At 39.3% G+C, this 15,075-nt stretch overlaps 1 protein-coding gene across 1 annotated transcript in view; it reads left to right on the forward strand.

The window, feature by feature from the left end:
• Positions 1–4,018: 4,018 nt before the first annotated feature.
• Positions 4,019–15,075, forward strand: part of pkd1a (polycystic kidney disease 1a) — a 76,079-nt gene continuing 65,022 nt past the window's right edge. The window contains exon 1 of the mRNA XM_065952880.1: positions 4,019–4,513. Within this exon, the coding sequence (XP_065808952.1) occupies positions 4,239–4,513 (275 nt within the window). The 5' untranslated portion in view covers positions 4,019–4,238. The remainder of the gene's footprint in view (positions 4,514–15,075) is intronic.

The following is a 15,075-nucleotide window of genomic DNA, read 5'->3' on the forward strand; positions in this document are numbered from 1 at the left end:
TGTCCAGCAGAGGATAAAAGGCCTTTGTTATAAACAATGACATTTAAGACTACTCTTGCATATTTAGTTGCAAACTAGCCAATTAGAGACAGAGTAGGGAGCGTAATCCCTTCACCATCCTAGATAAAAAATTGTAGCATACAACTGAATATTGTCAATGAATCATTGATGTGAATCAGAGAGCATTTAGAAGTAGGTATATTCTGTATACCTGCATATACCCTGCACTACACCGCTTGATATAGTCCTCCAAGCAGGCAGCAATGGGTACGAATCCGACATGTGGCTTCTTTCTCCCATGTCATTCCCCACTCTCTATCTCTCCCTGATTTCCAAACTTTATCCACGGTCATATCTCTACCATAAAGGCTTAAAAAGCTAAAAAAAATACATCTTTAAAAGAAAAAGTATCATTTTCAATATGTAAATATATAGAACATTAAAAACCTTGGATTTTTCAAAATATAGAGAAGAAGACCAATCACAATCAGAACCAAAAATGTTTATATTTAAGTAAATTTATGTCAAGATATCTTTGTCAATAGTGCTGGGGTCCCAATCAGCGCCTCTGACGATCAGTTGTCTATGTGTGGATGTGAAGCACTCTTTTGTACATCAGTTAATTCTCAGTTTGAACATGGAGCTGAATCACAGATCAAAGTACATTGAAAGCCTCTGAATATCTGTTTGTTGTTTGAACGTTGTGTCAAATGTTTGTATCTGTGTATTGTGTCTTTCATTTTTACTTTTCAATTGGAGCCCCTGTGATGTAAGACACATTTCAATCAATCAGGTTTTCCCAGTGACAGTCGATCTGCATATGTGTCGTCTCATTTCAGATGGATTCTTATGATTAAGATTGTGTCTTAGGGGTGCTGGTAGCGCATTGGTCCATTAAAGGCACAAAAAGCCCCAAATCAATGATCAATGATCATTTGATTAAAAACACAAATATGATAAATTATAAATATATATTTTCAGTCCGTCGCCAGTCATAAATTGTTGTGTTACATGTTACACGTAAACAAACTTAACCTGCATCCTCTGCTGAATGATCTCTGAAAATCTGGGTAGAAATATTCTGAAAAACCATCCTCTTGTTGTCGTTTCTATATTTAGCGCCCTGTCACACAGTTATTATCACCGCCTCCTTTTTATCATCATTTTCATCTTTTTTATCACATGCTTATTATGCTCCTCCTTTAGCTGTTTACGACTCGTTCATTCCTCTTGACTACATTCCTCCATCAACCTCCGCAGACCCTCCTCACTCTCTCCATCTGTATCCCCCCCCCCCCATTCCTGTAGCCCTACAATAACACAGACAGAGGCCTCAGTAAGTGCTGTTTTCCTGGCCCGGTTAGAGGACCCTCCCCATAACCAAACAGGAGCCGTGCTCATTTTACCTCCACCCGGGCCGGCCCAGCCCGGTCCAGGCCAGACGGATACAGAAGACAACATTTCATAATGTTTGGAGAAACTAGTTCAGGAGGGCAGCTTGTCAGCCGTGAACTACAGACTCACCTAACAAAACTTACATGGGATAAGATCAGGATTCAAAAATAAGTGAGGAAAAGATTTTTACTTTATATGTCCTGATACTAAATAGGATTTTTTTATCATATTTTTATATTATAATGAGGCGTGTTAATATATAAATACTAAATATGAAGTCATTGCACACTTTCCCCTGATAAATAAAATAAATGACTAAATACTAAGTACTGCACTTGTATTGTAATTGCTAATATTCTGAAGGTCAATATGCCTTTTAAACATAATAAAACCAGATAAACTCAGAAGGCTGAGCATTAAAAAGCAGATTTCCTTCAATAAATTGAATGACATTTTGTGAGGTAAATCTGGAAGTGTTCTGATTTGTTATTCTTTTTCAACTAGCTTTGTTTTAGCAGCATGTTAACATCACAGTATTATTAATGTGCTCAGAGTCTCTCTATAGAGACCTGGATTATAATAATACAACTATAACATTTAACATAATGAATCAATAAAAGCTCAGCTCTTCTGTGGAGGTTTTGTCTTTGTTTGAATGAGATGAGAGTTCCTTTCTCTCTTCCTGTAATGAAGGCTTTCGACGTAAGCCCATTCAGACTCTAACAGTAATTATGTGTCATGTAATTAAAGTGACAAGAATTGTCTAGAGTAAAGACCCTTGACTCATTTCTCTCTCTACTCTTCACTATAACAACACGTTATTGCATAAGAAGCTCCGGGTATACACTAACTCTTCATCTTCAGAAAAGCTGCACATCATTTCATCAGGGTTCAAGTGAAGATGAAGCCTCATTGTTAACATCCTAAAACAAAGTCATATTTGTGTTACCTTTTCGTTTAAACAGCAGACATCAATCACGCTGCTGTTATTCACTTCTGATTCTTAAATGAACGGGACAGCCCCTCTTTCACTCATGCATGTTTTGCCTCTCAAATACGAGCCCTGCACTGTAACGCTGCCAAGGAGGATCAGAGAGCGCAGGAGTTATTGTGGGACTCGTCTTTTCTTTTCACAGAGCACCAGATGACCGCAGGGAGAATGGGAGGGCCCGGCCAAGTCAAATACCCAGGAAACACCTCGAACACGTGCCCTGCCCTGTGCTACTGCAGAGAGGGGAAGGGGGTTAGGTTTGTGGAATTCAAAAGGTATGAAGCTTTACAGCTGTCATTTTTACAAGTCAATCATAGCAGAGCTGTGTTGTTTCTATGCTTCAGAGAGATGAAAACAGTCAAGTCTCTGTGGACCCGCAGCAAGCCAATCAATAATGGGTCAATAGGAGTCTTTTTTGTGCGCTTTGAGGATCCCTTACTGGTGAATCCAAAAACGAGTGTAACAGAAATAAGACTGGGGAAAAAAATTATGTAGACTTAACTAAATAGGAACATATTTAATCTTTTCTTACAATCTTAGAAGTATTATTTTTAAGCTATGTCTAAGATTAATATTTTTAATAGTTGATAAGTGTAATTGGAGAGTCAAGCGATCCCTTAACTGAACTACTTTTTTACACAAACATTTTACGAGTTGATTTAAATTTTGTCCCTCATCTTTCAAGTTCCTGCAATCCCTCTGCAACCACTGGGGGTGAAGGGTTTGCTGGGGGAGTTGAGAAAGATTGTGGCTTTAACCAGGTTGGGGACATTTCTATATCGCGTGGGAATGTCCACCAATTTCAAGTTTCTGGGTGCAAATGACAGACTTTCTATCTGAAACACTTTGTGCCTGTTCTCCTGAATTTATGCTTTTCAATGATGATTCATGATGCCTGAATCTTAACCGCACTCAAAGACGGTCGTGGTTATAAAACATGTTGGCAATTAGAGAGCCACCGCACACGCTCTCTCATCATCAGTGGATTAACTCAACGATAGAGATTTTAACAAAGGAGCTCTCTGTTATACGATGAAGCAGCCAGGCCATGGTATGGTCTCTAATGCTACTGGATCCATGATGTGATTTTCTCTGTATTCATTTACTTGTTTAAATATTTATTTTCCTGACTTACTGTAAATATCTTCCTTACATTGTTTATTTCAGAGAAAGACCCATGGGGACGGGGAGGGTTATAAACCTGAAAATACACCATTTCATTAAATAAAATGGTGTATTTTCAGGTTTATGTTGGATTATGAAATGTTTGATTCTGATTGATTAATTAATATGATTTTATTGCCAATTTATCTGTCAATTAATACATATTAATCATCAATTAATCAATCAATCAATCAATCAATTAGATTAAACAAAACAACATAAAAGATTCTCTCCCTGTTATTGTCATAATGATGCAGATTTATGTATTGCTACTGACTACATTTGAAATATGGTGTACATCTGCAACTTTTGTCTAAAATAAAAAAAAAGATTGGTCACAAAAAAAGAATGAGAGGAAATACAGCTGTGCACCTAGCGGCGTCTGAAGGAACTGCACGAAGAGAAAGGAGGAGGAGAGAGGAAGTTGTCCAAAACTTTTTTTTCCCCTTCAAAGAACTCTGGAGAGACTCCGTTAGATTTTCAGAGGAAGGAGATCCGAGCAGTGGAAAGAAAGAAAAGAAAACGCAGAGGGAGATAACGGTTTTTAAAAAGTGACTCCCCTGCTTCTGTTTGCCTGTCCTCACATGAAAGCGGAGAAAAAGGGACGCGTGTGTTTGTCTCTGTTTACTTTGTTCCTTCCAGACTGAGAGGACTTACACCATCAGGGGCGATGAGATGTGAGTGAGCTATGCCTTGTGGAAATGGACAGACTTTATCCAAGCGAAAACATGGCGTCTGCGTCCCGAGGTTCAGCTTCTTTTCCAGTCTTCTTTTGGCGCTGTGCTGCCTGGAGGTCTGGTGCTCCGGGACGCGGGGGGACGGCGGGACGAGCTGCAGCCCCTGTCCCGTTAACTGCAGCTGCGTACTCGCGGGGCCCCTGCACTCCTGCGTCGTCAACTGCTCCAACATCGGGCTGGAGAGGGCCCCAGCTGCGGCCGACATCCCGGAGGCCACCAACGTGTTGTAAGTACAGAGCATCAACAGTGTGCGGAGGAGAACAGTGATCCTATCATCTCTATTTCAGAGCTTTTAATGGAAAATGTTTCAACCTGCTCTCATGGAACTGAAACAAACCCGAATGAGATGAATGTGAAAAGCAAGTATAGGCTCCTTTGTCAAGCTGCATCTGGAGGTTTGTTGGTTTCTGTGAGTGGAATGAATTGATTGAAGTGCACATCTGTTGTTGTTTGCAGCCAAAAACTTGTTTTACAATGTTTTTGTTTCCACTGCATCACTCACTTCCTGCAACATGCCAAAGAAAAAGATTTTCTACTCCAACCTCATTTTCTGCTTTAGTTTTTGTTCTTGTCATGCATGGAGCCGAAAAGAAATTGATTGTTTCATTTGAAATTTGAAGTAGCGACTGACTAATTGGCAATTAATAACAATGATAATTGGTTAATTATTCTTAATAATAAGAAACTTGTATATCACACTTTAAACATTTTGCTTGGTCCAGCTACTTAAGTTTTTTATTTTTTATTTTATTTTTTACATTTTGTGCCAGTATACCAGACATTGTTCATCTCTGTTCTGGACTATTGTTGATCAAACCCATCACATTGAATATGACACCTTTGGGTATTTTACATAATTTTGTCAAACAAGATGAAATTATGAAATGCTTAATTGAAATCATTACATTCTCTAAAAAAACAATGTAAGTTTCAGTCTGGCAGAGCACTCTGAGAATTGCTGCAGATGGATTTTTGTGGACTTAGAAAACTTGCACTAAACCTGCACTGTGTTCTGTTTCAAGACAGAAAGTTATATCAGTGATAAAGGAAATTTAATTGTTGGAAGGATGAAAAAAACAAGAAAGTAATTAAAAACACATCCTTTACTTTGTGCTGCAAAGGCTTCAGTCACAGACCAGACTGTTGGTGGCCCTGTGTGTCTCTGTGAGTACTGTTGTGTGTGCGTGTGTAGTCTCAGTTGGGTATTTGAAAAGTAGTTGGGCACCAGAGAAGTGGAGCTAGAGCTGGTGTTGGTGCGCGGATCAGTCCGCAGCCTCTGGTGCTGCTGCAGCGAGAACATTCTGTTCTGTGCCGACGGAAGACATATGTTTGCAATTATTGATTTCCTCTCACATTGCCGTCTTTTATTTAACTTAAAGATATACTCCATATACCAGCCTTATCAAAAATACACATTCTTGGTAAGTCTCTCAAAGTGAAAACTTCTCTTAAGTGTACAGATTTAATGAGGTTATAGAAGCAATTGAACTGTGTGTTTTAGATCTTCAAGACGGTGTGCATATTGCCTTATATTTATATATCACTACCTTCCATCTAATCTCAACCTTTTTCCTTAACGACTTAATGACTTGATACTGAGTGATGGAATTTGCATTAGAGAGGAAGAATTCCCTGTCAGGTGCCATCTTAATTGGAGACAGAATCCTGCAGCAGGATCTGTCTCTAATCACGTCAGGCTCGATTGGAGTGCTAATTTCATCAGTGTAGAAATCCTTCTTTCCTAGTGTGGTGTGTGGAGATGTTCAGATGTGAATGTTACTGTCCCCCCCCCCCCCCCCCAAGAGCAGAAGCATGACATTAAACCCAGATTTGATATTTTAATTAACTCTGATTTCATGGCAGACAGTAGCAGGTAGAGTCATTCAGCCAAGACCCACGGAGGATGTTCTTTTTAAAAAGCTGAAGGCAGAGCACGGCCTGTATTATCTGTCCACTCATTAAGTTTTTTTTTATTTAAGAAAGGCCAGAAACTTGCAGGGATTCAGAAAATTATATTTCCTGCTCTCAATAAGGAGTTTTCACACATTTAATCATGAAGAATTTCTAGAAAATTTCAGGAAGATTGCTCCTAATATTTTGCTGAGTTGCTTGTGTGTGCTGCACCTCACAGTGGAAGGCTATTCCTGATGGTCAGGAGGAAAAGGGGGGGAGGGGACGTATAAAGAACGACTAGGAACAGATTCTGACGCTATGATGACAATTTTGCCTTTACATCAATGCTACATGTAAATTCAACATATTCATGGTATCAAAGAAAGAGTGGAGAAGAACATGGTGAATAGAAAACATTATGAAGCATGTATGAAAATCGCACTGGTCGTGTGCTGGTCGAAGGATAATCACCCCCTCCCACTAGCTTGAGGGGAATATTTCCTGCTGCGATCACAGATCGGCTCACCACAACTTAATATTTCGTAGGGAGGCTTGCAGGAATTATTGTGGGTAAAGTGGAGTGAGAAATTTGGCTGTTTCCTTCAGCTCTCCTGGAAAATGTCAGGACGTTTTCAGGAGTTGTGAAATGTGTGAAATTGGTGTGAAAGCACCTATATTGTAGGATACAGTTTGATGCCTCATGTCTTGGAGAGATGCTGTTAATAGATAATAGTCCAATAGCTGTGTGTGTGTGTGTGTGTGTGTGTGTGTGTGTGTGTGTGTGTGTATAAATAACTTTGTGTAAACATACAATTGAGAGTTTTGACCGATTATTCAGCTGAAGTTTACACTATGTTCCATTGGGGCTCTTTAGCTACACAGATCCAGCTGCCTTTATTTATAATGTCAATGTCTACATGATCCAGCGGAGAGGTTTCATGATAAAATACGAAGGCTGTACAGTCTTGGTAGTCTCGTTTCAAATCATGGCTAATCAAGGCTATGCTTTATAAATTAGATTAGCTATATTATTTACCCATTTGTTACAATTATTCACTTTGACCTCATAGTTACAAATGTCACACAGCACCTGACCGTGTGTGTCTTTAAAGCAGATTCAGCCTTGATGATGACCATTATGATTAGTATTATTAAACTAATAATACTAATCATTATTAATCAATAATGGCTAGTTTAACTAGTTTTATGTCATTTGGTGACTAATGACATACAACTAGCACTAGACAAGAGGCATCATTGTGCTGCTCTTTTTATAGATCTGTCAAAAGCTTCTGATACAGTCAATCACCACCTTCTTTTAAAGACATTATCTGCTATTGGGTTGGATGAAAGTGTATGGGCCTGGTTTCAGGATCGTTTGTTTGACAGGTGTCAGTGTTTTAAGTTTAGTCTGGCTAAATCTGAAGTTTTGTTCATTAATAGAGGTGTGCCACAAGGTTCCATCTTGGGTCCCATGCTGTTCACTGTTCATATTAATGAAATGGTTTCTCCTTTGAATGGTTGTCATGCCCATCGCTATGCAGACGACACTATTTTGTATTGTATTGCAGATTCTGTACAATTACCCATCAAAAACTTGCAACTTGTTTGAATTCTATCCAAGAATTTCTTATTAACCGAAAAATATGACATGTCTTTCTGGTGGTAAAATAATAAAAGCTCAATTCTGAAGAAGAAAATACTGTATATACTGAATAATCAGTATACATTATTATCTACTACTACACAGTTTTCCTTTAGAAAAAGGCTTAAGTTTTTGTCTGATGAGTTGAGAGGTCCGGCTGGATAACAATCATCATCATCCAATGAGAAAGAAACAAAATATAAATTGGAAGCAGTGCTGTAATATCCCTTCACTGTGCCTCTAATGAAAATGTATGTGTTAAGACATACACCTAATAAACAAAAACAACCAGTGGTAGTGAAGTATTTTAACATACTTTACTGCAGAGTGCAGCTGGAGGGAAGTAATCCTGTTACACACCGGACCATCTGCTCCAACCCACACACATAATCAAAATGTCTTCGCACCTCATACAGACAGTTTATGCAACTCTGAAGTCACTTCTGGGAAAAGCTCGTGGATTTTAAGTCTCGCTTCTTTATTTAGTATGCAGATCGCTGTGACACAGATCATCACTTTGAGTCTATCCTGGGAGAGGATACAGAGAAAGTGAAAGACAAATTTAGTCATCATCTTACTGAAAGCAGACTTCACAGTTTGAAAGAAAGTACCACTTCACAGTAAGGGATGAGAGTTTAGAGTCATTCAGTCATCAGTCATTTTCAGGTAAAATTCCCTGTTTGACCATGTTAGAGTTAAAGGGTTCACTTTCTAAATCTCAGTGAACGACTAGAATTTTGAAATAGTTAAGAGATAACCATAGGCGCATTGCAGATGTTGGGAAACATGTACTGAAGCTTAAAAGCCTAACCAGGGATAAGGACTGCAAATTAGCCACGGCTATAAGTCCTGTATATTATATCCTATATAGAACAATGCCTACATGTCTCTGACAAATAAACTTATAATAAATAAGAAGGAAAAATACATAATAAATAAATAAATAATTACCATGATTCCCCGCCAGCATCAATGTCATCTTTTGTTTTGATTGAGAGCCCCCTGGCGGCTAAATTTACATATGATTTACGTTTAATCACGATGAATCACTTTTTTAATCAAATGTATGAGAATCCATAGTTTTACATTTCAAAAACTTTTTTTTAATGCTTTTATTTTGTATTTTTGTACTGTCTTAAGCTAAGGGTACTGTACTTCCTGTCCGGATACAAACTTACTTTCATTTTGAAACGAGATAAGGACCTTGTGGTATTCCAAAAGTTACACTATCGACTTAACCATGGGAAAATTTAATTTGTTTCGGATCTAAATGTAAATGAAAACAGCCAAAGAGGACAGTAAAAAAGGTAAATGTTTGCTGTCACAAGGTGAATATTACTTTTGACTTGTTAACTGAGCTGCCTGGGAGTTTAAAAAAAAACGTTAACTGAGATATACGCTGCTGTCTGTGCAGTGACTTAGCTACGGTAAAAGCCAAATGTGTGGCCAATGTGAACAAAAGGCTTTTTCTTTGGAGTGCTGTAAATTGTCCAAGCTGTGGCAGAGGTTACAGATATTAAAAATGACAATATAAATTTATGAAATTGTTATGGAACTTCTTAAAGCCCATAGCGCTGCAGGCTGTGTGAGTTTGGCAATAAGTAGTACACCCTTTACCTGAACTGTATACACCCTCATTGTGTGTCACACACAGGGGTCCTATCTGCTCTGCCTCCGGAGAAATTTGTGATGTTACCATAGCAGCCAGATGCATACAAACAGACAGAGTGCAGGCGTGGTGGTGTGTCTTTTTTACAGGGAGAAGTTTTGGCTTTGCACCGGGTCATGAGGATCCACAGCTGTCAGACTTGAGACTCAATCTTAAATACTTCTTCTTCCACTTCTCTTGTCATTTCTATCTCTGCTCCTCTTGTCCTCCAGAGGTGGAGAGATACAAGCACCTATACTCCCCGACACTCGCTGACTTTAATGAAGTGGGAAAGGAAAGATTGAATGTGCCGACCGTTTGGAGGGGAGAATTTGTTGTGTTACCATGGCAATTGTAACTCATGACATCACTGACAGAAGCACAGACATTCCACAAGGTCGTAAATAAGAGAAAGAGGAGAGAAAGACGAAGACGAGACATGTGCTCTTCCTGCATGCGTGCGTGTGTGAGGGCTTTTGTGAGAGTGTGTGTGTGTGTGTGTGTGTGTGTGTGTGTGTGTGTGTGTTACCAGCTGGTAACTGAACAGTCTTGGTTTATTATTAACTCACTGAAGTCGTGTTGGTTGAGGTGGTAAAGCAGGGGTTGAAGAAGGAATGCATTTTGCATGACCGCCTGTGTGCAGGTTTGTGTGTGCGTCTTTAGCATTTTTCACACGTGAACTCCTGAAAGATTTCAAGAAAACTTCTGTACAGGCTGCTCCTGTATTGTTCCTGATCTGCCTGTTCACATATGCACCTCACAATGGGTGAATTTTACTCTCTCGCACAAGACGTGGGGGGTTGGACAAGGCGATGAAGTCGGACACTCTCAGACAGTTTTTTTTACCTTTTTGTCAATCTATGTGTACTAAGACGTACTCACAGTGTCAATGAATAAGTGGTAAAGAACAAACTTGCAAGCAGAATCCTAGACACTCAATATTTTTCTTCATGATTGCGTCCAGTTGTGTGGACATGGTGGTGGCAAAAAAAACATTGAAAAAAAACCCCAGTGAAAGCAAGTGTTGACCTGGACATCATTGCAAAGTACAAAGTTGTATGGGTCAAGAGATTTGTATGCCTCGAGCCTTGTTCTGTAGAACAGCACAGCATTTCTCTACAAGGTACATGAAGACGTCCAGTGTCTAACACCGGTCGCTGCAACTATGACCATTGAGTTGGACCCTTGACCCCCTCACTCGATAAGTGAGTACAGGTCAGGAAACCTCACCCCAAAGCTGGGTATTAGCCTGTCGTCCTCTACAATTTAAGTAAAGGGGGAAGGAGTCCAGATGAGCCATAACTTTCTTATGTGAATCAACTGCTTGCCAATTTTCTGCCAGTGGTTAGAGCGCGCGCCCCATCTATGGAGGCTATAGTCTTCCAAGTGGGGCGACCCAGGGTCGAATCCAGCCTGTGGCTCCCTTCCCGCATGTCACTCCCCACTCTCTCTCTCCCTGATTTCTGACTCTATCCACTGTCCGATCTCTCAATTAAAGGCACAAAAAGCCCAAAAAGAAATCTTAAAAAAAAAAAAAAAACAACTAAAAATAACGTATCTCTGTGCACCAATACGGTCTACTTCCCAAAAATGAAGGGAAACTCCTGCACAATATGAACTGCAAAAACATGTTGGATCATGCAGCAGCATTTGGTTAACAATACGACCAAGATCTGACAGGGTTTTTTTTTTTTTTAAAGCTTTGTTACTTTTTGATACCATCGATCATTAAATTCTTACTGGGCGACTTTCAGATCAGATTTTCACATTTAAAAAAATGTTCCCTCACACTGTCCCCATCCCTATCATCCTGTTTAACCAGCAGGGACAGAGACAGCAGCAGACATGGGCCTTTGGACATGTGAGCAAAACAAGATTCTGAGATCCATTTCGAGTAAGGATGTGCATCTCAAAGTTGATTTGGTTGTTACATGTTTTTCTTTTAAGGCCATTGAAAGTATTTTCTTCAGTTTGGAAACTCTGTTCTCCTTCAGTTGTGTCTTCAGTTTTATAATAATTCTAGACACAGCTTCCCTGAGTGGGCGGGGTGTGTCTGTCGTCACCCAGGTGGTGGCAGGGCTAACGATTGGACATGGAAGAGTTCACTTGAGAAAAACATGTATGAATCAAGTTTGAGCCTCTGAGAGAAACATAAACAAGCTGAAGGAAGCATCCATGTGAACACAGAGCAGAGATCAAGAAAACCAGAGAGAGTATAAATGTTCTTTCTTTTTAGGAAACCTTTACACATCAAACTTACATAAAGTATATTAGGTTTTTGCTTTTTGAATAGAATGGTGCATATTATGCCTTTAAAGTAACAGAGATTGTATCATTTTAAAAAACGTGGTATCAAAAAGTATCAAAGTATTGAACATTTGGACCGCCTTACCACAGAGTACGTTATTGTTGGCCTTCATTTTTAAATAGTTTGAAACTACATATTCGTCTGAGTGAGTCTAACATCACAATATCGAAGGAAGAATATGCAACATTTTACACATAAATATTTTTAGAAATCAAGTATGTCCTCTGTAAATGTCTCTCTGAGTCATGTCTGTCTACAGTGAGTGAGAAGCTTGAGTCCCGCTGGCTGTGTTGTTGTCGTAGCCATGGTCACATCATGTTCTTCTTCTAATTGATAACTCCTTCATGCAAATGTAAGGGGGGTTGAAGGTGTGTCGCTGTAGGAGAGCGGGGGCTTCAGAATAGGGAAGATGTCGCCAAACAGCAGTTTGTTTTGGTTTCATGCTGGTGTTCAAGGGCGACATCTACTGGATCAAAAAGTCAAACATTCTTAAAGCTTTACAGACGTACTCATGGATTTTAGTCTTAAGGTGCACTTAGTCTTTTTTCACGACTTTATGCTAAAATAATGTGACTGCATTGTGAGGCAGTATGTCAATACCGATGTTTATATTTCTTAACAAGCTTTAAAAAAAAAATGTAATGGCTTGAAACTTGCTCAAAATGTCATCATCTGTTTGTATTTTGTGGACCTTCAAAAGCCAAGCTGACCGACCAGTTGGGATTTTTCTGCAGGACGTTCAATATTAATTCTAAACATTGTTTATGGCTTCTAATCAATGTCACCAAGCAACTCCTGCGTCACGAATCAAATGATTTGAATATCGCTTCAAGGTGAAGAGGCAGTCATGGTGTAGATAGAAGGGCACCTTTGATTTATAGAGAGGGGCTGTGTGTGACCTACATGTAGAGTAGACACTACCTGTCACTCATGAAGGGCCATCAAAACACTGAGCGCATTTAGGCAGTAATAACCTGCAGCCGGTTGCAGCTGTAAGTACCTCGAGACAGAAAACAGGAGCTGAGAGAAACACAGGTTTAGATCAATAGCATGTAGGATGTTGCTGAAAAAACAGGGAAAGAAGAACTGATGCTGAAACAACAAATGCAAAACCGTATGAACCCTCATAACACATGAAATATCTTCATAAAAGTAACTTAGCATGGCAGTTTTGGATTATGTATGCAGCTGTGCGGCACATGAACGTCTCCTGAACTCAGAGCGTCATGGTAATGACATGGTAATATATCCAGGGTTTCCTACATTACAGATGTATTTATTGGCAAGGAAAGCTAACTGCAGGATACTCATAAGCCAAACACAAACATGTACGCTTGCAATCCTAAAGCCTGTCCTGGTAACAGTCGGAGTGTCCCTCAGGCTCAGGGGGAACCTGTTTTAGGGGTGGGCTCAGTGCCTTCCCGTCATCTCATTCATTCAGATTACATCCTAAAGCCCACCTCTTTTCTTTGGCTTTTAAAAGCACTTACATTTAATGTTTGGGTTTACAATTTATTAGCTGCGTTATTCATTGTTTTCATCTTTACATTTGTCTACTATTAGCATTGTGTTCTGTCTTGTCTGTGGACACTGTTTAATTTGCTTGTGTTCGTGAAACACTCTTGGTCTCTAACACTGTTTATTTTGTGTTAAAGAAATAAATTTGACTTGACTGGACTAAACTTAAGAAGCATACCCGATGTCCACTTTAAAGTTTGATGTCTGCAATGGGTTTTGAAGTGAAAACAAAAGAAGAATGCAGATGAAATTGTATGAAAATAGGACAAACTTGCACAGATTTGAAGCAACGCTGTTGCCTGTTGCCTTCCTCTTGTTAAGTTAATCACACAAAGCACAGAAATATGTCTAATAATTAGATGTTGGTTTATCCTACATTACGATTCCAACAGCCAAGACAGGACAGTTTGTGGCCTGTGCTGTTGCCTGTCCTCCTGAGTGCACACCCACGGTGTTATAGTTGGTCGTTTTCTCCAGAGACAGAGCGAGATCTCAGAGTATCTCATTTATGAACATTTAGCATTCAAATGTAATGCAAGCTGGCAATGTGTTTGGTTTTCAGCCCGTATCATTGTATAATACAGAATTCCTGTTTTGTATTTCATTCTCAAGTAAGGAATGCACAATTTCTGCCATGACTACAAGTCAATTTTATTTCTAGAGCACATTTCAGCAACAAGGCCGCTCAGAGTGCTTCACACACAAGACGTCAAACGCATCTAGAAAAAAAAAAACATTAAATCACTAAACAAACCATTAACAAACAAAGAAATATGAAAATATGAAATAAAAATAAAATAGAAAAATATTATTATATTATATATATATTTTAAAATATTAAAAATATATAAATAACCTCCGATTTGTAATGTTGATGTTTTGTGCTCTGCACGCTTTTCAAAGTTATATTGCTCTGGAGTCCCTGATCACAGTCTTATCTTCCCAACGGTCACAGATTCTCCTGCTGGTCTTGCCTAAGTGAACTTCCATGCAGTCCATCGCTAATAGAATGCAACTTGGATAATTATAAAAGGAAAGACAACAGGAAAATGCATTCTCCTCTTTGAAGTCAACGATGAATACATATCTGAGGGAGTCAAGAAAGAGGCATACGAGTCTCATTTTATTTCATGGCAGTGAACAGAGAAAGCAGATAGCACCATTAACAGAATCTATTTAAGAAGCAGAAGATGAAGAGGTCACAGAGCTCATGGTATGGAGGAGCAAGCTTGAGGGTTCAATATCCCCTCAGGTTTCTGTTCTCAATTTGTTTCACTTGTTGATAATAGAAAGCTTTCTACTTTTACAAACATGATCTGAATTATACAGCAGTGCTGCAGGCACTCCCTGGAGTCATATGCATAAAAAAAACATGTTGAATCAAGGCAGAAATGGACTCACTGTGTTGTTCAACCAATGTAATTTGGTTTGCAGAGTGTGGCTAACATTAGCATTGTTAGCACAGCCAGCCGTCTATTCTCCGAGCAGGTTAACATCAAGCGGCAACCTCCGCTGGTGAAAAATTAAGCTGTTGTGGAAGAGCAGCATTTTACTTTACTGACAGTGAGAAACCACAGCAGTTCTCAGAAAATTGCCCAGCTAAACCTGTTTAGCAAGAGTATGCTAGCATGGTGTTTGTTTGTCTGTTAGCATGCTACCATTACCGCAGAGCTCTAAGCGCCAGTTTGTCTATAGCCTCACATAACCTGTTAGCATGGATTGGACTCTTTAATGACACAGACCTCCTTCTACTAGTGTGTTTAAATTCACTGTGTG

This window comes from Labrus bergylta, chromosome 1 (genome assembly GCF_963930695.1).
Source record: "Labrus bergylta chromosome 1, fLabBer1.1, whole genome shotgun sequence".
Lineage (NCBI taxonomy): Eukaryota > Metazoa > Chordata > Actinopteri > Labriformes > Labridae > Labrus > Labrus bergylta.